Genomic DNA, 27,836 nt, shown 5'->3' on the forward strand with positions numbered 1-27,836 from the left:
CCTCTTCATTCGGCACAAGCCCGTTGGAACTTTATCCCTCTGCTTATTTAATGTTMAATAACTAAGAAAAGATCACTGAGCTTTTGTCTCCTTTGAAATCCGTTGGCGCCTCTGCTTATTCTTCCCTGCCGCACTTCAAGGCGCAACGAAAAGCTCCAGCTGGACGTGGGCTCATGCGGAAAGAGGCAGCAGAGCGCGTGGTTTTGTAGCCCAGCCTGGACCGCGTCCTCGACGCGGGGACGCCCGGGAGSCACAGTGAGCGCTGCGAGCTCCCTTAGGCTTGAGGCGAGGCGGCGGAGCAGCCGCGAGGGGTGGCCGCCGCGCAGGTGGGCGCCGCTCGGGTTTGCGACGGCGATGCCCCGCGGCAGCCCGGCGCTCAGCGGTGCCTCTCCTCTCGCCCCCCCTCCCCGTCGTTTCTCCTCAGGCACCGACCGGAGGATCCACTACTTGATCAGCAAAGGGGGCAGCGAGGCCCTGCTGCAGGCCCTGGCCGCCGCCGCCGCCCGCGCYGACCCGCCCGACGATGCCACGCTGCGCCCGCTGCTTCGCCTGCTGGCCACGGTGGGCCGCAGAGGTACCGCCCGGCGGCGCCGCCTCGGGGCCAGGGCTGCGGGAGCGGGCGGCGCCCGGAATAAATCACGGGCTCGGGAGAGGGTGGTGCAGTGGGCGGGTGGGCAGCAGCCGCTGCCGCCCTGGCAGCGCCCCGGGGTGGTGAGGCGGCGCGAGGCCCCGCGGCCCCTTTCGGCGGCTGCCYGCCCCCCTCACCGCGCTTCGGGGCCGCGGTCTGGCCGTGCCGCGGGGCCGCGGCTTGGCCGGGTGCTACCTGCTCCCCGTCTTGCTTTGGCCTTGTGGCTCGAAGCCTTCCCGCTCCTCAGATGGGAACGTTAATTCTTAACCGAAGCTAAATCTTTAAAATCTGATTTTGTGTATGATTTTTGTGCCAGGTAAATGGCATATATTCTTGGCACCTTAATGTGTCCTGAGAATAATATTGATCTAATTCACTGGAATGTTTAATGCTTTTGTTATGAGAGCCTGATATGTATAAGAGCTGGTGTGAATATGTTTATCTGCTCTGCTGCAAAGACCTGTTTGCTTTTATTTTATTTATATTTATTTATTTATTTATTTATTTATTTCAGATAGGAAGTTTGGGCTAAAAGTACAGAGATTGGAAGCAACGGATGTAATACTGAGCTTGGCAAGAAAAAACCTTGGCCACCACCTGAACCTCACTCACTGCCTCTGGGTGCTGCGGGTTTGTGCTTCCAGTGGTGAGTGCCTAAAATTTCCTCCTYTCCTCAAGGTAGCAACTACCAGAGCTCTTTTGTAGTCATTTTAGTGCAAGGAAACATCATTCCCGTTTAATGGTTAGTGTCTTTATGCACTATTAATGTACAGAGTTGGGCACAAAAGCCCTAGGCTGGCCCTAGATACTGATGCTCCTGAAGGGACATTTCATTGGAAAGCTGTGCAGTATATCCCATCTGTAAACTGAAAATGCAAATGCTACAGTGAAAAATATCTATGGTAATGATCTCTTATTCTAGAATATATGCAGTCATTTCCTTTGCTCTGAGACGTAAGTATCTTAGGTCTGCATGCAGTTCCTATCATCGCAATAGCCAAGTGTCTCACAATTGCTGATTATATTGATTCTTACAGGAGCTCCACAAGGGAGAGAAATACAGGTGGAGAAGCAGAGGCAGAGAAAAATTATTGACTCATTCAAAGTCCCTCAGGATGTACCTATCAGAGCTGAGAACTTAATACCTGGTTATCCCACCCACTCTCCATGTCTTCTCCCTGCTCTTTCTAAATGGCTATGCCCCTCTATTAAATGACTCAAGCAATGGGATTTCCAGTATTCTCTCAGGGGAACTTTGCACATTCATGCAGGATTTCYCCATTACTGAGTTTGTCAGCACAAATTTCCTTCTGCTAACTGTAGGTATTCCCTCTCCCTCCCTGCTTCCCTCACCCAGCAGAGAGCTCCTGACAGCCATCCTGTCTGCAGCCTGCTATATGCATGCTAAGATTTATCATTCCTGGCTCTCAGCCCTGCAGGTTCCTCCTATTTGTATAGGAGCTGGTTTCAGACTATGGGCTTTCTCAGACAAGCAGCCAAGCCTCAACATTCAGCCCCCATGCCTGTGATAAGCAGCATTTGAAAGGCTGAGTGCAACTGAAAGTGTAGCTAAGCCCAGAAGCTGCAAGCTGCAACCTTTATTCAGGTTGCACAGCTGTGTAACAACCCTGTGCTGCCTCCCACTGAAAATGACTATCTACACTTTTCCCCTGCTCTCCTTCATTGCAGCTGCATCCCATTTCAACTGCAGATTTTGCATAGGTTTTAGGATGCCACACTGCAATCTTGCTTCCTTTCTGTTAATGTCAGCCCCCTTCTGCTGCTCCTTTGCTGTAGCAGTTGTTACTCTCTTTGTACTTCAGACCCAGCTGTGCTTTCCCCCTTCCTAGAGTAATTCTCGCTTGGTGAGTTTGTGGCCCATCTGCAAAGAGGCAGGGAAGGCAGAGCGAAGGTTTGTATAGATGAGGAACAGAACTAGGAGAACATGCTCCTAACCTGAAAAATTAGTTTTATGGAGTGGATCTAGAAACATGTAAAGCTCTGAGAGTGCTTAGATGTAAAAGCAGAAAAGATCACTCCTTGTTACAATCTCAGTATACCTGTTCTTTGTCCTGTGTTGCTCCCTTCACAATCTCTGCCGCCAGTCCTGTGTGGCAGCCCACATCCTGCTCTGGGGCAAGGTGAGTTCAAGCAGCTTTGTACACTGCYATCTCTCTAATGAATTAGCAGCTAGTGTGAAAGTAGTTGGCAAGCCTTCCAAAGCTTTCCATCATAGGACAACTTGGCAGGGATACAGAAGACATTGCAGGAGATGATGGGCTCTCTAGCAGCTCTCTTATGCCCAGTTCCCACTGGGCATACCTAGAAAACAGCTAAAAACCCAGCAGTGGGCAGACAGCCAGATCTCCCTCTGGCTGCTGTTGATTACTGATCTTTTCACTCCATTCAGTAACATTTAATATTTTAGGGCTGTATTCTCCCCTTCTTTAGATAGAAGACCTGTCTTGTAGTAGGGAGGCCTTGCTAAACAGCTAGTTTCTGCATTGGACATTTTTAGAACTAGTTGCAAAATCTATCTGTAGAAGCTCTCAATATGTTAGCAAGTGAATATAAAATTGGCCTAGCTGGAGTTTAGCTGCATTCAGAAACATCCCTCCCCAAACTCACTTCCATAGGCACTGAATAATAGCACAGAAAGAAAACAGCCTTCCTTGTCCCTGTGAAATAAGCCATCCTYATGGAACTGCCTCTGGAAAATGTAGGATGAATTTGAGCCTTGTCATTTTGCTGGGAGATGATCTTATTTAACTATGATTTGTTCTCCACAGAGTACAATATCTATAGGAAAAGCAACTTCGGAGAATTTAGGGAAGGAGAGCAGGATACTGTAATATCTGTTTTGAGCCTGGCCTTGGCTTAGGGTTGTCCACGGACAGCTCCAAGCTTCAGGGTCCACATCTGTAAAAGGATCTATGAAGTCTAGTTGGAAGCCCAGAGAAAGCTGCTTGTAGCCCCAGGGACAGCTATTTCCTTGCCTGCTTTACTCAAAATGCAGCATTCCACACTGCTTGCTTCAAATCTGACTGCTTTTCTTTCTTTGGCTTAGTAACTGCAGGAACTGCACTTGGCATCAATGGAGCCATGGAGCTGCTTTTGGAAGTCATCACTCCCTACAGCAAGAGGCATGTCAGGACAGTCAGGTAGGCAGTAGCCCCCAAAGGATCTCATCTTTTCAGACCAGCAAGAAACAAAATTTTGGCAAAGAAAGAAGGCAAATCAGAAATGGATTCACTTTAAATCTGCAGGGTTTTTTAACAAGCAGAAGTAGTTCCCTGAAATACATGCTGGTGCTGTGACTCATCATGTGATTGATTATGATGGCCATTTGGACAGTACCTAATAGAGGGATGAGAGTTTGACTGCAAGGTATTGTTCTTCCTTTTCCAGTCCGAATGGGATTTTAAGAAGTGCTTCCCAGGAACGTACTAATGGGTCCTGCCTACTCCTTAGCAAGAACCTCCTGCTGCTACTGGTTGCAGGAGGAGGTACAATGGGATCATGACAGAGTTCTCTTTCTTCCCTTGTAGAGAGTTGTGACTAGGTCATTATGATACTTTTGAAGCATGACAGTTCTTGCTAATATTAATCTGGGTCTATTTCTAAGCCCATTCCAAATATTTAAAGTACCTTTTTTTTCCTGAAGAGAACAAGTCTATTTTATATCTTCAACTTAAAGCTGAATGTTAGCCTTCAAGTTGTCCTTTCTGTCCCTGTCCCCACTTGCCTTTCAAGGCAAGCTTTCTAACATGGAAAACAAATGGAAGAACTCACAGAAGGACAAAACACACATGTGACTGGCTTAAACAGTGGCAAGACATTACTGCTATGACCTGTGACCATTCAGCCACATTGGATTAAGCAATGTAGAACCTGCCAGTTCCATTCCTTAGACATATACTTCCTTGCAGTGCACATAGTGCATATTTGTTTATGCACATTTCAGCAAGGATATGGCAGCTTACAGTAAGGCTCTGCTTCTGCCTGGACTGAACGCGGATGAGGACGTGGTTATAGGTTGGGTATGGTGTGTATGCGAGAGGTTGATGGACAGACATGGCACAAAAGTCTTATTTCCTACTTAGCTATGATTGAGATGTTGACTTGTGACTCCGGATGAGTGCACTGGTAAACTATGCCCTCTTCTTACTGTCAAAGGCAAACAAGCAGTTCTTTCAACATGACCAGTTACACAAKACGTTGTATGAGAAGGAATTTGAATAACTTTCCATTAGCCATGAGTGATGAACTTTTACCTCAACACATACTGCTGTCATTTGCTAAATGCAGAATTCTTGTAGAGCTTCTGCCTATATGTCTGAGTTTATTTTTTAAAAAATGAGCTGTTTGCCTTGCTAATAAGATACAGAGTGGGCCCAGTAGATGCACAATTTCCTGCAGCTGCCTTGTTAGTGGAAGCCAACTCGCTTTTGCCTACATTTTTGGCTTGCTAGTATAGCACTAAGTAAATGCAACAATTTCACAGCTTCAATTTTCCTTTAACCGAAGTACCTGTGATTCCTCTGTGGTCTGTCCAAAAATACGAGATCAGGATGTTGCTTGCAGAGAGCTTTGATTTCACTCAACTCTAAGAATATTATCCCTATATTTCTGGGGTATCTGAGCACACTCCAAGATTCCTCTCAAGCATCATGTTAATCTTTAAGGCTTGTGGAGCCTTGAGAGCTGCTTTATATGAAGTAGGTGTACCCAAGATGAATTAGTTTCAGAGCCCTGGCCTTGACTTGTTGGGCAACCGAAAGCGATTAAGTGATTGATGCCTCTATGCCTATGCTTAACTAAGCAAGCAAATTCCACTCACTTTCCTGGTCACCCTCCTACTGAAGTATTTGGCTGTGACTAGAATAATATTAGTTCTACTTGTGTGATTGTCTCATGGGTCAGGATCTGGGTGTAACAGGTCTGGGGCCTATATTGGGTCTCTGTTAAGGAATGGATCTGGCTGCATAAAGGCTTTTTTTAATGAGGCTTTTGTGCATAGCTACTTTTTCCATTCCCTGCTTCCTCTATGAGAAGTTGAGAGCTTGGYATCTGCCACATATTTCTAACCTGGCTTTTTGCTGAGATTCATTTGGAGGTGCAGGTGGTTCTGCTGAGGTTTGTCATGATACAGTCTGTAAAGCTGACTAGAATACTCACTTAGCAGAAGGGAAAGAAATATCCTTCAGAGAAACACACTGATTTCAGTGATTCTAGATTGTCAACTTGCAATATTTGGATTTTTATCCTTTTATCCGATGTGTTAGAATTGTTTTGCACTCTTCTGTGGATATTTAGTGCGTGTGTGTAGAAAATACAAATTCAGAACTTCCCTCAGTAAATCTCCAGAGTGGCTAAAAAGCTTAGATTAATTTCCACTGGGGGAAGAAAGTCTCTTAAGTGTTAATTAGTGTCTACTTGAGCTCCCTCATTGCTAGTTCAGTTTCCTAATTCCTGTTTTCTCCCCGGATTGTTTGGGCTACTCTTGTAATGTATTTGCAGGCAAGCAAATGCATGGAAGTGCATCAGAAGAGATCAAATACTTACTGGGAGCTAGCTTAAAGAAAAGGTGATTTGTTTCCCACCTGCACCTGACTTAACCAGCAAGAACTACAGATCAGCTGAAGGCTGGTAGCCTGTCAGCTGACTTGCATAGCTGACTCTCAGAGCTGCTTGTTTCATTTAATAATGAGGAGCAGCTGAGAAAGCCAGTGGCTCAGTGGAGATGGTCTGTTTTATGCTAGAAGCACTACTGTGGACTTTAGCACAAACATATTCTGGTTTAAAAAGCACTTGCAACCTATTTAAAGGCACTATTTTCTTATTATTCAGTGGGAACTATGTTTGCAGTATGTTTAGAAGCACTGCTCTCTCTTCCACACAGGAAAAATGTCCTCAAGAGGCATCACTGACAGGAAATTAGGGCCTGAGACTAGAAGTCCAGAATGGAGGATGGGTTACAGATCTTCTTTCTCCTCATTAACAAATGCCTGGGATAATCATGGTCTGAAAACCCTAGGCATTTTTACAGTTCATTAGAAAATGGAGGTGGGGACATGTGAAAAATGTCCTTCTATTTTTTGATCAGCTCTAGTTAAAAATTTGCAGGGTGACTGGAGAAGGGAGCTTATATATGGGTTTTCTGAGATGAGGAAGAAAATAAAGGGTGCATATGCTTTGCCTAGTCCAGTATGTGCTCTGCTCATCCGACAGAGAGGCTGCATAACCCTTCTCAAAGGCACTGTGGCCATGCAGAGATCTGGAGTGGGTTATTCTGGTGTAATTAGTTGGCCACAGAAGAATATACTACTCTTTTTGGCTACAAATATGGAACCTGAAGAGAATGCTAGCCTCTAACCTGCCTATGGATGAAATCTCTCTTGCAGTGTCTTCCCAGCAAACCCCTGCTCATCCCTTTATTTGCCCTTGATAACTTCTCTCTACTTTATAGCTATGTGCCACCATGATTTGCCTTGCTGCTAAGAAGGAACAGTCTGCAACTGTGAGTACTGAGATTACCCTTGTTCTTTCATCGCTTGCCAGGAATGCAGCATTGAAAATGCAGCACTTCTCTTGTGGATACACCCGCATTCTCCTGTCCTAGGCCCCAGCAGGACCAAGGTCACTTTAAGAATCTGCCCTGGAGAGTGCACTATCAGAGCTATTTATTGAGCCAGCTAAGATATAGAAACAAGATACATAGTTCTATTTATTTTTCCCCAGTGGCAAAGCTCTGGGTTATTTAGAAACAGTCTCCCATATTCTGATTGACCTTATCTGGGTGCATGCCAAGTAGCTCTGATTCTCCTGAGACTGTGACTCAGGAACTTTACTGGTCTTCATTAGGCATTTGAGGTCTTCAGGTCATTGGTGCCATAGCTGTGTGAATCTCTCTAGGAATATCCATAGCTGAAGAAAATGCCATATGAAAAAAGGTAAAACTCTTGAGTTAAGCACTGTGAAATTCAAGTGAGGTAGAGACCTTCTGTAGACTGTTCTGTATGGAGCTATGTCACTGTGAAAGTTCTTTAGTACATTTTATAGGGACAGTTTAAAATAAAGCCAGCTGATGTTCTATTTTTCTCAGTTTCATTCCTAAAAATAGCAGAGATATCTGATGCAAGTGTATGTGGGGGACATTCAGATCTTCTGTCTACCAACATCCCCTGTAATGCTGCATCCCTGATGCCTCACACAGTTCAGTGACCCCCTGCTCTTTCACATTCCACCTTACTTATTCCCTGTATGCTCAATGTCTTCTATCCTCTCCAGCTTTCCAGTGTCCCTTTCGCCACTCTTGCTCATCTTCTCTRCTGGTTCTGAGAGACATTTGGATGTGTTGTGGGTAGATGGATCAAGTTTGGCAATGGCAGATGTGTGCTCTCTGGCCAAGCAGGAGCTGGGTCTCTTCTGTATGGCTCCATCTTGTGAATAGCTCAATTCTGTGAATATTCACAAAACTTGGCATTCTGCGCACGACTGTTTCAGTAAAATTTGACTACTAAATTAAGTGTGTTGGAAGGGTGCCAAACTAATTCAGTAGAAAATGTGACATGCAGAAAGTATTTGCTCATGTTCATTGTCTACTTCTGATATTTGATCAAATTCTTCTGATGTGTGGTGCTTATTGGAAGGTCCTACCTCCTCAGACACTTCCAGTGGATCTTTTCTTTCACTGAAGGGAGTAATTCCTCTCCTTTAACCCTAATGTTCCATCTGAGGTAGTTATTTGGACTCCCTATGTACTAGGGGGAGAGGGGGGAAGGGAAGATTCTTTTCATCTGTATAAAATGTTCACTTCAGGAACAGATGAATTGTGACTTGGAAGTAAGTGTTTATTTCTCTCTGCTGACTGGAGGATGATCTAAGGTGGATGGCTTGGAAGTAGCATAATGGGCATTTAAGGTTGGGGTCAGGTGAATGGCTTCTGAGAGATTTGGAGAATGCAGTCCTCTCCAACAGGTGTCAGAGTTCAAAACCCAAGGGGAAATGAAAAAAMCACCAGATCTGTTTGATGTTTTTGTGGGAGTATGGAGAAGTGACTCATGAACCTGAAACATGGAGGAATGGAAACACTCTTACTATGGTCAGGAAGCGATTTCTGTTTCACATACTTTTGTCAGAAAGTGAGCAGAGGGGAATATTTTCACTGGAGTTCTGAAAACAGCTCATACTATTGAAGAGACATGTCAGGGTGAATGGGAGAGAACGTCTAAAACTAAAAGCCTGAATCTGATGGGTCTGTATTTAGCCAGACATTCTTTCAGACCAACCAAGGCCAATGCAAAGACTCTGAAAAATGCTCAAGATGCAAGTTAAGCRTCTGCCCATGGCCTCAAAATGGGCTTTGAATATTTGCAGTATGTTACTTTTTTGGAGCAACTGTTTTATTTGCACACAGCTGTGATTCTTCTTTTCTTAGAACTAGTACTTTAAAGCAAGATAAAATACAAGTGTTGAGCACATTAATAAGGTTGAAAAGTGACCAGTACTACATTAATAAATGTTTGTAAAAGTGATCTGCCTTGACCTTAGTAACAAGAGAAGAAATCAGAATGGCAGTGGGCTGACAAAAAGAAGAAACATAGGGTCTTCAAGTTTAGCAGAGAAATTCTAGAATGAAAATTGGAAGCAGACTTGAATATTAGAATTACCTTTCTATTAAGAGTGATGGAGAGGTGCATGAAAATTGCACCCATTGCAAATGAGTCCTAGACCCAATGCAGGTAGTTAGAACTTCCTCAGCTGTAGTCCTGGATGATCTTTAGCTACTTGACTTCTGACTACAGTTGCTGCAATTTCATCTTGTCCAAAGGTTTCAGCTGTGCTCTGCTTGACCAGAGGTTGGAATACCCTGTTTGGCTGTTGTCTGCCAATATTTTGAGAATGAGAAAGAAACTAAGCACATCTCAGCAACCTGAAACAGTAGCTGCTGTCATTACTCCTTTTGGAGGGATAGTCCATGTATAGCTTTATGTCTTTGTTTATTTGGCAACAGTTTCTGATAGGAGATCAAAAGCAAATCATCCTTAATTTCTCATTAGCCATTGTTTTGCTATTAATCGTGTTGAGCTGTTTGGGTATTTAATTGGAGAGTAACAYATAATTTGGTTGGAATGTGGTCAGAATTAATTGATGCTTAGTATCTGCTTCTTCTGAAATTGCTATTTGGTTCATTTGATCCCTGTTGAAAACTCACCATTTCTTTTGAGCTATGTCACAACTGAATGACGTTTCCCATCTGGGCTTGATCTACGTGGGATTTAGCCTAGAAATTCTTGCTAAATAAAATAGATAAATGGTGTTCTGAATGATGTGATGCCAGCAACAGGGGGAAAAGGAAAGGTTGCCTTTAACTCTGCCTTTGTATCAAGTGGCTTTTCAACTTGATTAATACATTTGATAACATGGAGCAGAGATGAGTACATCACTGGGATAAGTAAATAAACCCTGGTGTTTGAGTTAATGCAATGAGCCGTTATAATAGAAGAAATGAGCTGTGAGCCAAAGGTGCTCGGTTTTATGTGGTTTCTCTCCTCTGTTTGCTTTTTATGGACTATGTGGTTCCTCTCCAAGAATGACCTGTCCTGATATTGAATAATAAGTTATAAAATCTCATTTCAGACTGATGGTATCTCAGCACAGCTTTGCAGAGTAAATAGAGTTGCACTGCAGAATTATACTTTACTGACATTATACCACTAATAGAAGAACAGAGAAATTGAAAAGTTAAGAGATAGAAGCAAGGGAGAAGGAGGCATGCTTTCAGATGAGATTTGAAAATAGATGGAGGCCTGATGAGGCAGAGAGAAATACCATAAAAGGAGGTGATTCCAGATGGCAGGACGAACATCTTGCATACAGAAACCCTGATGCCATCTCTTGGTAACCTCTGGTATGACAAGACTAAGCATAGATACGTCTCTCTGGGGCATAAAAAGAATATATTATAGAAAGGAGAAATCTGCTTCTGTTTAACTTGACATGTCATTGATGAGGAAAAACTGGTTTATAAAGGAGCTCATTTAATGACTTATTTCAAAGGAGATGCAATCTTTTATAGGTCTAGTTTATGTTCTATTTCAGATAGAAATGGTAGACTTTGAAAAAGAAGCAATGGTTTCAAGTCAAGTTTCTCTGCTTGCCCATTAGGTCATCTCCTTTGAGCTGGTGGGTTATATTTGGAAAGCTGGTATGAGGGAAGTTGTTTCTGTTCTTGACTTTTCACACCCAGTGGCTATGAAAGATGCAATTTATGTCTGACCTCGCATGATGTCTTTGGGTATGTCTATACTGAAGGCAGCTGCATGCTTGTTGAGTGGGAAGGTCTGTTTGGTTTTAATTTACCTCACTCTGATGATAACAAATGTTAAAACTTGCAGCAGCGCCTCCAGTGTGGGCTATCCAAGCTTATTAGGACATATTATCCAGTCTGGGAATATTATTCATGTTGTTATATCTGTCTCGCTGTTGGTCTTTGTACTAATTAGATTAAAGCTAGCACTTGGTTGTGCCACTGCATTGCAGTTATTGTCTCTTAGAAGTTCCCTTTGAGGCATGTCTTCCACCTAGCTGGAGAACCACTGCTAGTCCCGTCCAAATGAGATACAGAATTTGATTTCATGTAACATCTTCTATATCAGTTGCATCCCAGAGTGCTGCCCTGAGTTAAATGAATTGTCATTGTCACCGACAATCCCTTGTAGTTGAGTAYGACAGTGCCATAGAGGAATGGGTGAAGACTGCTGTGCGTTGTTTGTGCTAAGCATGTTTTATTCTTCTTTATTCCTTCTGTGGTGTAAATAACAAAATACAAGACCAGAGGCAGAAGGATTAGGGAGCATTTTGCAATCTAGGAAGAAATGATGAGTTTTTGGCATAAAATTTATAGTTTATTGGTGAGATGAGAAGGGCTAGGCAAGCTGTTCCAGGTGTGCAGGTTTAGAAAGAAGRTTCCATCAGCAGCAGTGATAAGACCGTAAGAGTAAAGAAGGTAGAGAGTTTAACAGTAGAAGGCAAAAGATGACCCATGTCTAAACATGCTGGTCTGAGACTTGGAAGACCTTACCTGAGACATGCTGTAGTACTTGGGTGAAGTCACCTGAAATCGAAGTTTTCATAGTCTTTAGTGTAGGTACTAATCTTACACCTTTCTTAAAAAACAAAACAAATAACTTCTATGCTTCCCTGCCTTCCAAGGGTAGTGAGGGTTAAGTTCAGTCATGGTTGAGGCATTTGGTGAGCACAGATGGAGAGGGGAAACTGAGCAAGGGGGTGGAGACATGAAGCAAGCAGAAGCAAATTTGTGAAAGGTTTTATGCTTGAACAGGACGGGGGTTGAAGTGGATTATGGAGCAAAGGTGGAGCTGGCAGGGTGAAGAGAGGGTTGAGCAATGTGGTTACATGACCTTGTAAACATTTTTGAGGTGGACAATARTGCCAAAGCTTTCAGAAAGCATCGATCTGCAGCCTTGCATCGATCAACCAGACAGCCTTGGGGGACTGGGACTGGACAGAGGGAATTTCTAAGCAAAGTCTGTCTGAATCTTCTCATGGAGGTGATAAGCAGACACTCACCCTGCCTGTTTGCCCACCTTCGTCCTTCCATGTGAAGAAGACAAAGGAAGAATCGCTCCTTGGAAGTAATGAGTTGCGTAAAGATGTGAATCTCTGATAGAGGTCAAAATGCAAGGAGATATAGCTGAGGGCACTCTCTTGTGGGTCAGTGTTTTGGAGAGCCTAGGAATTGCCTTTATCTTGCCTTTTGCTTGATTTATTAGAGTTTTGGATTYTCCTGTCACTTAGAAGTCTGTCACACCTATGAAGGGGTAAAATGAAGCTGTGAAAGACCTCCCTGCCCTTCTTAAAAGCTTTCACTCCAAAGGTAGACAGAGGGATTAAAGGAAAACAACAATGAAAGGAAGCCTCAGTACACAGTAGAGCTTCTACAGCAAAGGTTTTCCACAATGCTGGCCTCAAGTAGGTGCTTTCCATACCTGAAAGACAGCCTTAAGAATTTCCTGTGGTTCTATGTTTTGTTTTGTTTTTTTTTTTAAGTGCAGCAGTGCTAGCAATGCTGGTAGATTAAGTATAAGCCAGCTCTAGAACCATCAATGGTTTTAAAGCACCACAGTGATTAAACCGGCCCTGAGCAGTTACATGACATGGTGTCAAAGAACTTAGCAACAGGCTTTCTAAGCTAGGATTCCCTGTACTGATAGCACTGTTGGAGCTGGACCAGCATTGGCAGCAATGGGTAGCTGGTTTTAGCAATACAGAGGAGCAGGCACTATACCTGACTCATTTCCAGGGAGCAGGAGGGAGGTAGTTCCAGTGTCTTCACAGTCCCTTTCAGGCTCTTTTGGATGGTTGATTTGACAACACTAATTTTAAGAAGGGACAGCTTAAATGCAGGAGCATTTGCCAAGTGTAGGTGAAATGAGATGCATTAGGGAAGGATGGCTTTGCAAGAGCAGCGCTACAGATACAGCGCAGGTCTCTGGCTCACTAACCCCAGCAGGGCTCTTCTCAGTCACTTTATCTGCAGGGCAACGCTTGGAATGGCAGCAACGGGAACAAAATCTGTAAATAAACTCAGAGTTGAGCTGCCCGGGGATGTGTTCATAGACAGGGCTTGGTATGTGAAGAGGAGAACCTGAAAACTTGAGAAAGTGGCTGATGAGGAGGAACAGGGCTGCTGACTCCTAACATGGCTGCAGCAGCAGTGTTAGGAGTAGAAATTCACCCTGAAGTGTAAATTTTGTGAAGGTCATGGCTCTGAGACTGAGTTTTACAGTCAGCCTGCAGCAATAGCCAGACTCTTGCAGAAGATAAGGAGAGAAGCACCTTGTATCTTTGGCACAGTTACTGCATGTTCTGCTTTCTTCTCCTGTGTTAAATGGAATGTAGTTTGGGCTTTTGCAGGCCATAGGACATGCATTGCAATGGCATGAGAGATTTCAATGTCTGCGCAAAAAAGCTTCTTTTTCTTTTGGGTTGTTTTAAATCTTACTTACTTGTTTGTGGTTGATCCAGGTTTCACTGCCGTCTAGATTTTTCTGCATAGAAAAACAGGAACAGGCAAGAACATGCAAGAAGCATCCTGATAATGCTCGTAATTTCTACTGTACTCTTAAATTATTTATCTCTATTGGTTTGCTGTTATATTTACAGCTCAAATTCCATGAGCCTTGGCTTTAATGTGGTGTGTTTTCAAATCCCAAACAGTTTGTCTTGATTGTATCGGATGGGAGCTTTCCAAGGAGAGGGGAAAAAATAAACTAACTTTTTCAACTTAGGCTTCTGCGAATTACTACTTCAAAAAGCCCCTGCAGAAATGCCAGTGTGACATTGCTGATTTCCAAGAGCAAATGCCAGGAGAATTTGACCCAGTACTTGCTGCATTATGGCTTATTAATGGTATTTTTTTTTCCTAAATCCTCTAATTAAATACTGTGAAGAACAGGCACCAGTACTAAGATGTGACCAGATTATTGCTTAATAAGGAGTTGTTACTTTGTAACGGAAAAAATCTTTTAGTCTGTGGCTGGCTAGGTCAATCACAGCAGCCAGATGCTGGCTTTAACCAGTCTTGCAAGCTACGTGACACAGTAGTGACAGGTGTCACACTTAGGCTTGTATATACTGCCTACTCCAGAGTCTCTGCACCTGTGGGTATGAGGGTGAACCCTGAGGCTCTGTTAACTCTTACTACAATCTCTTGGGGCTCAGGTAAGAGCAATATGTAAAAACTGCTGAACTCTGTACATAAAGAGGGAAACACCATTTTCCTTGTTAGGAAGCACATGGAGATCGGCAAAAGGAGTGTATTGCATACAAGTAAGATCAATTAGCATCTATATATTCTTTTCTATTTGTTCCCTCTTGCAAATGTGGAGGTGACACTGTGCTGTCACTGCTCCAGCTGATGTGTAAGCAGTTACTCACATTCATATTACACGCAGACTGTGTAAATGGACACTCATGAACAGGCAGAACTGGGTAGGGCTGTAGGCTTACTTTATATGACATGATTGCCAGCTTATAACCACCCAAATTCCACTTTGTGATGTAGTGCAGGGAGCATGAGTCTGGTAGATATGTTGCATGATAYAGTTTCTTGCTCTGGCATATTCAAAGAGTTTGCAGGCTAGCTCTCTTCCTCGGAGTTAAGCTTGTCCTTTGGCTGGACTTTATGAATGAGCTTCATCTGAACAAGACCAGAGGGGAAAGGGAAAACTAATAAACTGATGGATCTATTTATAGTGCCTTGTAATATGGAAACAATACCATTAGATTAAAAAGAACAAAGTTTTTCTTATCCTATGTTCAATATCATTCTTTTTCCTTCTTTTATTTTGAGGCATCCAGCTTAAGCCTAAAGAAAGGGCTATCAAACAAGTCAGCCTTCTTTGCTTGAGCAAGGAAGACAGTGCTTTCTTAGCCCTGCAGCTTCATATTTCATGGCTTTTTTTTTCTCTGTTGAATTTTTTTGAGATTTTTAAAATTAGGTTTTTTTGAAAGACTCCTTTGAAAAAATTAACATCTCAAAATCCTAAATAGTGAAAACGTTGGGGATGAATGAAATGAAAACTCAGATTTCCTATCCATTGCGGAAGCCTAGTTACATGCAGTAAAGGATGCTATTTCAAAYGCTACTGCTTTACAGCTCAAGAACGCCTTTTACTCCAAAGGACTCTTTAAAGGTGGTGTGTCCAGAGATTACTACTGTCTTAGAAATGGTTGTGCTAACCAGTAGTAAGGGAGAACTGCTGTTCTTGGCCTTGATTACTTTGAAACCAACCTTTCAAATAGCTCTGGGCGCAGGCAGTGACAGGTTAGGTATCTCACTACTTGCACTACTGGCACCACATGGTACACTTGGACATCCCACTGTCAGCAATTGATCATGTCTGTAAAATAAAGATCTTGCAGTTTGTCTGCAGGCAATATTGTACAAGTGCAGGCTGTGTGTCTGGCTTTGTGAATAAGGCCCTAGGTACCCCCAAACCCCACCTGCTCTTTTATAGCTGACTAACAGAGACTCCCCAACAGCCAAACCCCTACAATTCAATTCATCGTCTTTGTGAAGACAAGAAGGTTACTTTACCCTGCTGAGATTTGAACCTGTGGTTTCCAGGTAGGTCATGAAGCCATGCCCTTTGACAGTCAGTCATGCAGTAAGGGAGTTTCATCCGGTACATGGCATGTTTGCCTTGTCCTTCCGTTGCTCTGTGTGCACAAAGCATTTGGAAAAGCACGAGGCAGAGGGAGTGTTCTGGAAGGGAGCAGGATAGGTGCTAGGGCTGTACACTGAGCACTTACTTTGGCACAGACACAACGTGCTTGTCAATCCTCTGGGTCCTCAGAGCATAAGCTGCCAGTCATTGTGGACTGATAAGCTATGAGTAAAATGTCAGCAAAGGATTCAGTGAAGAGACCACCAGACTAATTCATGCTAGTGACTTTAATGGAATTGGAAGACAGTCTTCTAGGGAAAGGAGGGGGATTTAACCCTGCTGACTGATAGGGTTTGGGTATGAGATGTTTCAAGGGCTGCACTGGTGCTTGTTAGGCAAAATGGCCTTGATAAGTGTTCACACTCTTCGCCTTCCTAAATCAAACAGGGATAGCATCAAGTGCCTTTCTTAGGCCTTCCCTGTGTGACTTGTGAGCRAGAGTACTGAGTTCTCACACTGTCATATCGAAGCTACTCTGGGTGATAAATCTGTTAAGAATTCTATTTGATTATGATCCTTTTGACCATTTCATCTTGATGTGGGTGACAAACTGTCAGAGCTTGCCTCAGCCATAGACCCCAGAGAAGCAGTTGACAGGAAAGAAAACTCTTCTGAGATATGGTTTCCGCCTTTGAAACTGCCAGCTCTGCACCGTACTGGAAGAAATAACTGGACATTTGTTTGGCCAGGATTTAAGTGCCTTTCCTGTGCTTTGTTGCTTGTTTTAGGCTGATACAATTCACAAGTGTAAAGAAAAGAAAGAATTCCTGGTGTCTCTGCTTCCATATTTGTACACTACAGAGACTAGGATACTTGTAAGAGAGCCTGGAGGGTTTCCCTGGCATGACCCTTCCTCCCGGAAGGAAGAGATAAAAGAGGCTGGAAGGCAATACCTTTTAGCTGTACGAGATCTAACAGGCTCCAGAGCAGGTAAAAATGTTTGGAAAGACTCTCTGTGACTCCAGTGAAGGCTTCAAGCTGAATCTGGAAACTGAGATACTTGCTGGACATCACATCAGAACAGAGGACCTCACACTGGGCCTTCAGATCTATAACTTCTTTATAAACTGCAACGTGTCTTTTAGAGAACGCACTCACTTCAGCTCACCRAAGTGTAAGAAAGGAAAAAACTGGATCCTGTGTCTATTGTGGAGGTTATAAAGTAGGGAATCATCATTGCTCTTGCTCTTATGTCCTCTTGGCTATTAACAGTGACATTGATACCTGTGCACATTCATTTTTCCTCACAGCCTCTCACTCAGTCAATTAAAACTTAAAGAAACCTTTAAAGATGGAGAGGAAATACTGTTCAGTATGCAGTTTTTTTTCCTTCTCACTAATTCTCTTCAACAAAATGAATCACATCATAGAGARCATGTTCCATAGAAGCTACGTAGTCTGATTAAAGACATCATGTACTTTTCCAGGAAAAAAGTTTGTCACTAGAATTGATATAACCATCAGAAAAGAACTGGCATGTGTGTTTTTCTTCTAATTTATTTTTTTCAGCATTACACCGAAAGCACATCTGTGCACAACAGCTGGATCTCCAAATTCCACCTGTTACCAGTGAGCARGACATTGCAGACTGAGCAGGTCTTGCCTTTAAAAGTGTTAATGTCTAGCTAACAGTCTGGAATTAAAGWGGACATGCTGATGGGTGTTTTTGTGTCAATCTTAGACCAGCAGTGCTATGAAAATGCCAGTAGCATAAACAGCTTTTGCTTATATTTCCAAGATTTGTGCAACTGCTCATTTTAAACCTTTAAAACAAAACGAATCTCTGTGCAAGTGTGTGCATATTTAAGGTCTGTATTGCTGGCCGCCAGGGAAATGACTATTCAAAGCATCTGTCTCAGATGAGTTCTACCTTCTGGAAGGATTTATAAAGCACCTATTGCCAAAGTGCCTACATGTTGTTTCTGAATGTCTCTCAGTTGTCAGATTTGAAATTGTCTTTTGAATGAGTGGCTCTGTGATTGTATAAACTCCAGCAGTTAAGTATGAGTCCCAGGGGTTGGAGGCAAAATGCAACCAGACGTGATGTATACTCGAGTGCACTTAATTCCTTCCAGAAACAGGGACTACGGAAGCTTATGGACTTTAAGCTTGTAAGCTCTAATAGCTTGAGCACTCAATCAAGATTCCAATTGTACTAGGTGCTGCACAAATATGTGGCATGGTCTCTGCCCCAGACTGCTTGCGATATAAATAAACATGATAGCAACGAATGAGTATACTGAGAAATAGCTGTGTAAAGTGCAAAAGGAGGGAGCACTGGCTGAGATAATACAGTGTGCCAGGCAGGGGCCGAACCTTTTGTTTCGTCTCTATAAACGGGAGTGCTTTACCTCTTATTAGAGGTGTGATTACCTTTGGGAATTATATCAGGAATCAGGTCTGAAAAGGCACTTAATGAAGCACTAAATCATTAGCCATCATTTAATAATTTGAAGAGGATGTTTTTCATGTGTAAGCACATAAGAGGTAGTTTCATATGGGTAGGAATATGCTGGTTGAATTACTTGGAAGCTGATTTGTAGAGCTCTGTTGGATCATATTTTTGACTGTTCAGTCTCTGGCTTCTCTGGTCTTCCCTGTCCATGGTTACAGGGTAGTCCTGTAACTCAGTATGCCCTTTGAATCCTAAAATCTTTTCATGTGATCCACATAGCACCCCTTCTGTAGCAACATTTTTCATTTTCAAGAGTCTTTTTTCCAACACTGAAGTGGAACAAAAATAAATAATTTACTCAGAAGACCAACAGAGGCACAGAGTTGTCCATCATACTGCCCAGAGCTACAAGCTGTGAGCCAGGATCAGAGCAGAGAACAAAATTTAGGAGATGGTGACTCTCTGTCTCTTCCTCTGTCTGCAGCAATTTCTAGCTAACACTGTCTGGGTAGCCCAGATCTGAAAGGGTGACCTAGGCATAAAARACTCCTTTGTCTGTGCTTTTGAGCAGCCCAGTTTTACTGGCTAATCCAATTGCTGTTTGGCTTGGGAAGCAGTGGAAATTTTCTTTGTTGTTGCTCCTGTTTCCTAAGCAGAGAATCTGAAAGTTGCATTTGTCTGTTTGTCTCCTAGTTGCACTCCTGCCCTGATATCCAAGCTGCTGATTTGGAAACACTTCAGAGAGTTTCATTCTTCAGAGTGGCTGTCTCCACAGCTATTAGAGGGAGTTTTTTAATGTTTTTTGATTATAGAACAGCACTTATTATTATGCCTTTTAAGATAGGGCAACTTTATTTATTCATCTTTTTACTTAAAAATATAAATGAGTTTAGTTTCCTTTGAGATAGCTGTATTGTCAATTCCATTGTAAGGTTTTAGTAATGTATTGCTGCAAAGAACAGAAAATCAGAGGAAGGCATCTAGGCAGGTTTGTGAGCTTTTCTTTTTTCTTTTTTTTTTTTTTTCCCCTCATTCCTCCTTGAGACAAATGCAAAATTCTGCACTGGGCATGCTATCAAATTCTCTGATTTAGCATATGGCTCATAGAATCAACTTTCTTGTGCTCTTAAACTTCCCCTCCTTCTGTTCCCTCCCAACTTTTTATTTATTTATTTTTCTCTCTCCTCTCTTCGTCTTATGTATGGTCTATTATCTGCTTTTTCTCTATCTCCATGTCTCAGGCTTACTCCTTATCTCTTCCGATGCCAGAGAGGATGCTGTTGGTTTAGCATATGGTGTTAAGAGGTGCCGATATTATCACAAACACCAGTTGCTTGACTTGCTGAAAGTCARTTGACACATCCATCAGCTTTCTGTCATTCTCAGTGAAAGTCCATTTTCTCTATGACTTTCTCAGTGAAAGTCCCTCTCTTCTGTGACTTRTTTGCTTCCCATGGAGTCTTTTGTATGTTTAAATTTGTTCAGAAGGTAGGTAATGTTCTGGGGATGCTTGCTGACAGCTGACTTGAAGTGTAAATTACAATGSTGATATCAACTCCAAATTTAAAACAAATGCAAGGAGATAGCACTTCACACAGTGTAGGTGTGAACTTCTTTTCCAGCGTATTGTGGATGCTAAGAGTTTGTGCAGATTAAAAAATTGACTGGGCAAAATCCAGTAATTTACATCCCAGAGATTTCATAAGCTTGTGTTGGTGCCTTTGTGCCTTTTTTTTTTTTTTTTTTTTTTTTTTTTTTTTTTTTTTTTTTTTTTTTTTTTTAGCTCTTAGTTGGTTGTGATTCCATAATCTCTGGACTGCAATTTGCTAGATTTTGTGGACGCTTTTGGAAGTTCTAGCTGTAAGTTCCCTCTGGTTTTGTACTCTTCCCTAGGCCACTGTTGGACACAGGATACCAGACTTTTTGAACTTTCAGCCTGTTCTGATACAGGTGCTTTTTTTTGTAGAATAGCTAATTAACTTTGTGTTTAGAATATCTGTTTTTCAGTTTGCTTCCATTTTACCTACAATTAAATTGTAAGAATATAAGACTATGGTGATTTCTGGGTCACCTTTTTCTGACCCTTTCCTCATTGGCAACGGATCTTCATTATCCCATTATAAGCAATTCAGGCTCCCTTTTCAAAGTCATTAGGTTGTTTGCTCCACCACTGCCAAGAGGATGTTTCTGAGCTTCATTTTCCAATGCTTAAAACCCATCCTTTAATTTTCAGTCAAAATTTATTTATGGCCATTTTGTATCCATTTGTTCTTGTGCCAAATTTGTTCTTTAGCTTAAGTAGTTCTTTGCCTTCATTTGTGTTTATTTCTCCTCCACCCCAGTGTGCCTATGGAGAACAATCAAATCACCTCTAAAACCATCATTTTGCTAAGGCGATCAAACCATGATATTTTAGACTCCTCTCATAAGATAGTTCTCCATTACTCTAATCACTTCTTTAGCTCTTTTCTGTAGCTGTTCTTTTTGAGTACTRCACACAGCTGTTCAGATGAAGCCTTGTGTAAAGACATTCATGCTTTCCATTCTCTGCTGGCAGCGCCTTTCCTGAGATCTGATCTGTCCTTCTCATGGTCGTATCAGCCTCCTGGATCATACTTGTCATCTTTCTCTAATGGGCTAATATGTTCAGGGTGTCCTCTTGTTTCCCRATTGTCAGCTCCTGCTCATAACAGAAATTCTTATTAAACCCTTTATACATAACCTTGTGTTTTTGACTGTTACATTTCATCCTATTTCTATTACTGTAGGACTCAAAAACACTGTTACTCCTGAAAGAGATTTTAAACTCCTTGCTATTGGCCATAGCTCCTGAATTCACACTATCAGCAAGTTTTGTTAGTACACTGACTTCTTGTGCCAAGGTCATTAATGAAAGTATGAAATAAGATCAGTCTCAAAACTTACCCTTGAGGACTTCCACATGTAACCTCCCTCCAGCATAATARTTTCTCTTTCAGGACAACTCCTGTCATTGCCTTTTTAACCAGTTCCTTACCCACTTTATAATTCTTAAAATATTCTCCGTTTTCTCCAGTTTAGCTTGTAATTTCTCGTGTGACACTGCATCAAATGCTTTATTCAAGTTGAGATGAATTAGATCTACTGTATTTCTCTTGTCTAGAAAAATCAGTTATCTTATCAAAGAAAGCTCTCAGGTCAGCCTGGCTTGATCGACTTTGGTAACTCCATTTTATCCCTTAAAACTGTGTTATCTGCTTTATAGTTTACCCTCATGTCTTTAATTATTCTTTCTTTCAAAATTTGTTCTGAAGCTGTATGTGCTACTTAGGTCAGTCTACTGAGTCTGCACCTACTTACGAGTAACTGTAAAGTATGTGCTGTAGGACATACAGAACATTGCATRTTGCCTATGCCAAAATCCTTGTGATAAATTGTCATACTTTAAGAGATGAAATGTACTAGTTTGTTTCCACTTTATTATAGTACTGTGTACCATCATGGACCTAGATGAGGATATGCCTGCTGGTCTGGATATGGGAAGTCCAGCTAGCTATGCTTGCAGATCTGTAGTATTGTTTCAGAAGTAGGTAGGTGCTTGCGCTGGGATCAAGATAAACACAACAGTTAGTCTGCTTTTTTCGGGAGAGGTCTGGATTTTACATTCCACTTTACTATCTGGGTGGATTTACTTGAAGCCTGGAAAAGAGAAGTGAAGAAGTGAAGGCTGTTGAGGAGTGAGCTATGGCATAGTCAGGAAGAGTTTAGGTTTTCTGGGTAACTGTGCTGAAGAATTAGGGAGTGAAAGTTTACAAACCTTCAAAAGTGTTGGAGAATCCAGATTTGCTGCTTAATTGGCTGATAGGAGAATTGTTGACAGTGTTGACATTATGATGGTGACATAACCCTACTGAAACTCTTTGCAAATGCTCATAAGCACCCCCAAATTAAACCAAATGCCTCATGGAACTCCTTAGATCTCTTCTTCACAGAGGTAGAAACGCTTTGGTCTTCCCCTAACCACTCTTGTGTTCTGCCTTGGGRTTGAGGCATTACCTTAGGGCTGTAAAGGCCACTAGAAATGTAGGTTTGTAATATCATCTCCTTTAAGGATATGTACATGGATTTGAGCTTCAGGAAATGCTTTGAATAGAGTTTTTATTTGCTTAGAGGCTATTTATTTTGTGCCAAACTGAAAACTAAGGGAAAGGCTGAGTGATCAGGGGATGTAACATACCCCTTTTCTGAGCATGCAGGAATGGCTTACAAATCACACRGACTTCCTCCCACCAGCTGAATGCCTGCTGTGTAAATGGAGGTAGAAAAGCAGTGAGAGCATGATCATGCTTCCACTGGTTAGATTTTTAGCTCATCTGCCGATTTGATGTTATGTGTGCATTTGTGGGCTTTTCTTGTGCAGTTTGTTTGTAATACTGGTGTTGAACTCTGAGGGATTCACTGTGAAAGAGTTACATTAGAAAGGGACAGAACTCAGTGTCAGCAAGAACCAGCTGTTGAGTTTTTCTTAATCTCAGATGCTATTTGAACACAAAATGAACAGTAACTTGATGACAAAACTATTTGTTTCCTGCTACAGGAATAATTGGCTCGGTATGGAAGTTAATATGATTTTATTTGGGGATTGGGTTATAAAGAGATTACATTGTTAGGAATCCATGGGCATGGTGGGTTTTGTAGCTGTATTTATTCAATAAGCTGTGGGCACTTGAAACTTCACAGTGGTAAGCCAGGCTAGAACATGGAAGATTCTTTTCCAGACATATTCTGCTGGAACAAGAAAATCCATGTGGCTAGCTGTATGGAGAAGCGACCTGCTTCCAGAGAGTGGGGAACAGGCATAGCTCAGTGCAGCTTTTTAAGCCACAAATGATAGTGAGCAGCTTCCATTCAGACAAGTGCTGTGCAGAGTCAAACAGCTGAGTTGCTTACTTATGCATTAAAATGATTCAGAGCACCAACAGATTTCTCTGTGCATCTCTCTCCTCTACCTATTTCCTCTCTTAAGAGCTATGGGGCACAGCTGAAGCATCATGAGTCTTGATCTGAGCAGGGACCTTTATATGCCACTGTAATAAAAGACATTGGTATAATTAAAAGAAAACAAAAGAYTTTTTTTTTTTTATTTAAAGCTAAYAGGAGGAAAGATGAGGACTGAAGCTTGTTTTGAGAAAATGGAAAACAATGGAGGGGAATTTGGCTTGAAATACTGACATGGATATCCCCACTTGATGCAGAAATTATCATCTGCTGATGTGGATAGAGGCACCAATATCTGGAATGGGCCTGTGCTAAGTCTCTGATACAAGGAAATAGCTATAGGGCAGCAGTTTAAAGATTTGCTTCATTACTTTCGATATGTGGGTGTTGCTTTCAGTTTAATGGTCACTACAAATCAGTATAACATTAAAGCTAAAGGGCTAATGGTCTTTTAGAATAACTGAGTCAGCTGCAGAGACTGGATCCTCTGCTGGTAGAAGACATTGTGCCTCTGTCAAAGTCAATGATAGGCTGTCAATTTAGRCTAGTTGGGGAGCCTGGCCCAGGAGACTGAAGATGAAAGTTACAAAAATTATCAAAAAAATTGACATTATTTCTCCATCTCTCTTCTTTCCCCAGGGCAGCCATTGAGGCTCTGGCAGCTTTGCTGAAATCAAGTAAGCTTTTCTTCATATTTTTCCTTTCTCTTCTGTGCTGCTGGACAGAATGATCCCATTGGATCTCACTCCCCATTTGTTTTTCCTCCACCTTRAATCCCAAAGAGAGCTCTGCTTACAAAAGAGAGGCAATAATGTAGTAGTTCTGTGTACATCTGCTGTGCTTAGAGCCCCGTGGCTCTACAGATATGCCCCTAGGATATGATACTCTAGGTCCCAGGGAGCAAGCTGCTGCAAGTCTGTGAGACTAGACACTTGTTTTGAATATTCAGGGAACAGTGTTTGCCCTGGGGCTTAGTGCAATGAAAGAAATGTAGAGGTTATGCAGCCAGCTAGCAGTGCTTGTTGTTCCAATGTCCCTGTAGCATGGGGCCAGGACCGCTCTGTCCTGTGGACTCTGGTAGTGTTGTACTGTGTGCTCATCTGGTAACCATGCAGCTCTTGCCAAAGGCTTGGGAAACCCCTGCAGTGAGAAAGAGATGGCTTTATTCCCCTTTGCCAGCTTCTCAGGCCTGATAGCATGAGCTCCGAAAGGCAGGGCTGGGACCTGGTGTTTGCTTGGGCACAGCCAAACTGTGGCAGGTTGTACTTAACATTGCATCAGTGTTGGAGATCTTAACATGGATTCCCTGACATACACTGGTGGTGTGACTGTTCCTGAAATGAATGTGTTACCCTTTTTTGCCTTTATCCCATTCAAAAACACTTAGCTTTTTATTACTAGAATTTAATAAAGCTTTGATTAAGAAAGAGCACTCTACTATTGCAGACAATCTACTCTGTAATAAATCACGGTGGTGTACTGCCCTTCTCTCTCTCCCTCCTCTTCTTCCCTTCCCTCTTCTTTTCATAGCATTAGGAATAAATGCACTTGTGAAAAATTGTAGTCCTGGAAGCAGTGCTTAAATGAGCATGCTGCAATGGGATTGTGTCTGAGTTGCATCAGCTCAAGTGATGAATTCTGAAATAATGCTCCAATATTAACCTTGCTACCTAAATTTAAAGGTCACATTATTGCAACAAGGAAGCACCTTCTGTTTCAGACACTAAATCTTAATAAAGGAGTGGTGGGGCAGGGGGGGCTACGCCAGAGCTGCTTGCAATAGAAAAGCAAAATTAACATTTAGAATAGAAAGGCATTCACAGAGAAGGATGGAAAAGTGAAGCAAGAGCTGAAAGCTCAGTGGGGCAGTTTATGGTTTTTTCCAATATTCCTCTTTTATGGTAAGTACTAGGAAGTGAAATTCTGCTATCTCAGGGTATTTACAGGATGAGCTTTTTATTTCAAGGCTTTTTCTAGACTTAGAGCTGAGGACAGTRTATGGAAGTGAAGAACCAATTACCAAGGGAAGCTTTGAAATAATCTCTTGGGGATTTCTAAACCCGTGTTKTAAAAGGTCAGTGCAAAAGAACAGCCCTTTTATCTGCTGAGGATTATCTAGGGGATCTAGAAGGACTGGATCCAGCTCCAAATTCTCCTAGCCCTTTTTCCTCTGGAGTGAAAGAAATTTTAAAGCCATTTGCTCTCACAGGAATTTCAGTTTGTGTGGCTCTTTTCAGCCCATCTGGGCTGTGGAACCAACCATCTTGCCTGTTTTTTCCACTCACGATTTTTGTGCTTAAGTAACTGCGTAGAGGGCTTGCAAGACTGGAGGAACACATTAATCATTTGGGTTGTTAATGTCAGGTGCTTTGTTGGAGTTTTGCAATAACCCACTTGCTGAGCTATGCTGAAGAATTTCAGTTTTTGCTGAGGGTGAAGAGTATAAAAGATAGRGCAAGAAAGCACCCAATTTTGAGGGTCTCCCTGCCAGGCTGTTGCATCCTTAACAGCTTCAGTCTGAGTGACCACAAGGCTTACGATTATGTGTGGAAGTTCTCAGATGGAAAGCTTCCCTCTTGCTTTGGGCAGGGGACTAGAATGAGAAAACACATGGTAGTTTTAAAAGGAGCAGACAGATGGCAGTGTGCCTCCCTGATGGATTCAGGACCATTCCTCTTCAGTTCCCCTGGCTTCCTTTAGTCCTCCCTGAAACTCTGTCCACCTGCAGAGCAAAGGGTTGGGTGGAAGCTTTACATTATGGCCTTGTCTTTTATTAAACAGAATGCCCACTGATGCAAAATGCCCACTTAACAAGTGAGAAACACTACAAGAAGCAAGATCTACCTAGAAAGAAGGCATCAGTGTAAGAAAATTACCACTCCAGCTGTAGTTAGGAAATTGTCTCTCCTGGAGACTTGTCTTTCAGAGGGGAAAATAGAAAAATTGCCAAAGAAGTCATGGGATGCTACAAACCTGTACTTCATCTGCAACAGGAAAGAAAAGCTTGGAAACTTAGAACAGAGCCAGAGGGGCTTTAGTAGTCTTGTTCCCCAATACAGGAATGGAAATCCATAAGGAACACCGAGATGGTGAATAATGGAGGAACAGAAKTTTAGGTCACTTAYAATGACAGCACTGTATCTTGCTATCAGTGGAAGCTTGGATGCTAATAYAGAGAAGGTATTTCTCACCTGACAGTCAGCTCGTTTTTCACTCCTGAYTTCTCTTTTCCAGCAACCCAGAGTACCTTCTGAATCCTTGCATGCTGACCTCCTGTGGGTCCTTGTCCTCATCCCTCTTGCTGCTGTTCTCCGCCTGCTCTGCTCACATGCAGGAAGCAAACAGCTTGTAGCAAATCTTTCCTCCCTTGCCTTGCAGCTTTTTTGTTTGCTGTCTCTCCATCATACTGTTAACTCTCTGTAGCAGAGCTACATTAAAAACAGGCTGAATATGTTGCTTATTAAATAGCTATAAAGGAGCAGAAATGTCATGAGAGCACCAGGAATCTTTTCTCTTGGATATTACAATGGAACTTTATATTTTACAGATGGCTGTAGAGCAACTGAAGCATGGTGAGCAAACTATCTTTTCCAGTGCCTCTTCTGTCCCAGAGTACCCCTGCTACTTTGTTTGGCCTCCTGTGACTTGATTGTCCTTCTCCTCTGCACACCTGACTTCATATCTTGCTCCAATCCTGTCGTAAGTTAGGAGAGGGCTGGTGAGCTGAGCACAGACACCTGCAAAGCCCTTCTCCAGCTGTGAGCCCCGGTGTGGAGGGAGCAGACCCCACTGGAGCCCAGGCAAAAGCAGCGCAAAGCCAGGGCAGCACCCCACATGGCTCTGTTGCTTCTGGCAGTGCTGAACTCACCTTTCAGAATAAAACTGACAATCTACTTTTAGTTTTTAGAGGTTGAAAGGAAAATTAGATGTCTGATAAGTAAGTGTGGACAACTGTCTCCGGATGTTTGTAGACCGAAGGCAGGTGTGATTGCCCCTGCCACCCCSCAGGCCATGAGGAGCTGACTGGTCTCCTTGCAGCCACATGGTGGCAATGTGATTATAGGGATCCCTGCTCCCACCAGTGCTTAATCCAATATTTATTTTTGGTGAGTAATTTGTTTATCAGCAGGTTATTTTAATCTAATTTTGGTCGTATTTGTTATTCCTGACTATCGGTACTTCCCAGAATTAGCAGCTTGCGTGTCTTTAAGGAAATTAGCTAGACATGATTTTGGAGGCATTTACTCAGCGGATATTGAAGGAAAGGCTTAGGGAAACAGGCAGAGCCCTTCTTGCAATGCTTTCCTAGTAAAATTGTAATGAGCAATTTAAAGATACAGTTTATGGTGAACCTCTGATCACAACTCTTATCAAAAACAAAAATTCTGTGAGCTAGCAGCGGTTATTGCTGATGACCTTTCCCCTCTCCTTCTATATCTTTTCCTTCCTCCTTTTGTTGTCCTTATCCTCTTGTATTCCCTCTTTCCTCCTAGCCTTTTATTTCTCATTTCCTGCTCTTTCCTCCTCATCTTCCATCAGCTAACCTTTATTTAACCTTTCACCCTCTCTCTCTCTCTCT

The 27,836-nt window shown here is 42.4% G+C and overlaps 1 protein-coding gene across 1 annotated transcript in view; it reads left to right on the forward strand.

Moving 5' to 3' along the window:
* AGBL1 (AGBL carboxypeptidase 1) overlaps positions 1-27,836 on the forward strand; it is a 289,195-nt gene that overhangs the window by 20,907 nt on the left and 240,452 nt on the right. Inside the window, exons 3-6 of the mRNA XM_085308741.1 lie at positions 425-574; positions 1,143-1,274; positions 3,696-3,789; positions 23,897-23,934. Coding sequence (XP_085164867.1) covers positions 425-574; positions 1,143-1,274; positions 3,696-3,789; positions 23,897-23,934 — 414 coding nt within the window. The remainder of the gene's footprint in view (positions 1-424; positions 575-1,142; positions 1,275-3,695; positions 3,790-23,896; positions 23,935-27,836) is intronic.

The sequence above is a fragment of the Rhea americana genome, unplaced genomic scaffold (assembly GCF_003343005.1).
Source record: "Rhea americana isolate MKP2758 unplaced genomic scaffold, rheAme1 scaffold_28, whole genome shotgun sequence".
NCBI lineage: Eukaryota > Metazoa > Chordata > Aves > Rheiformes > Rheidae > Rhea > Rhea americana.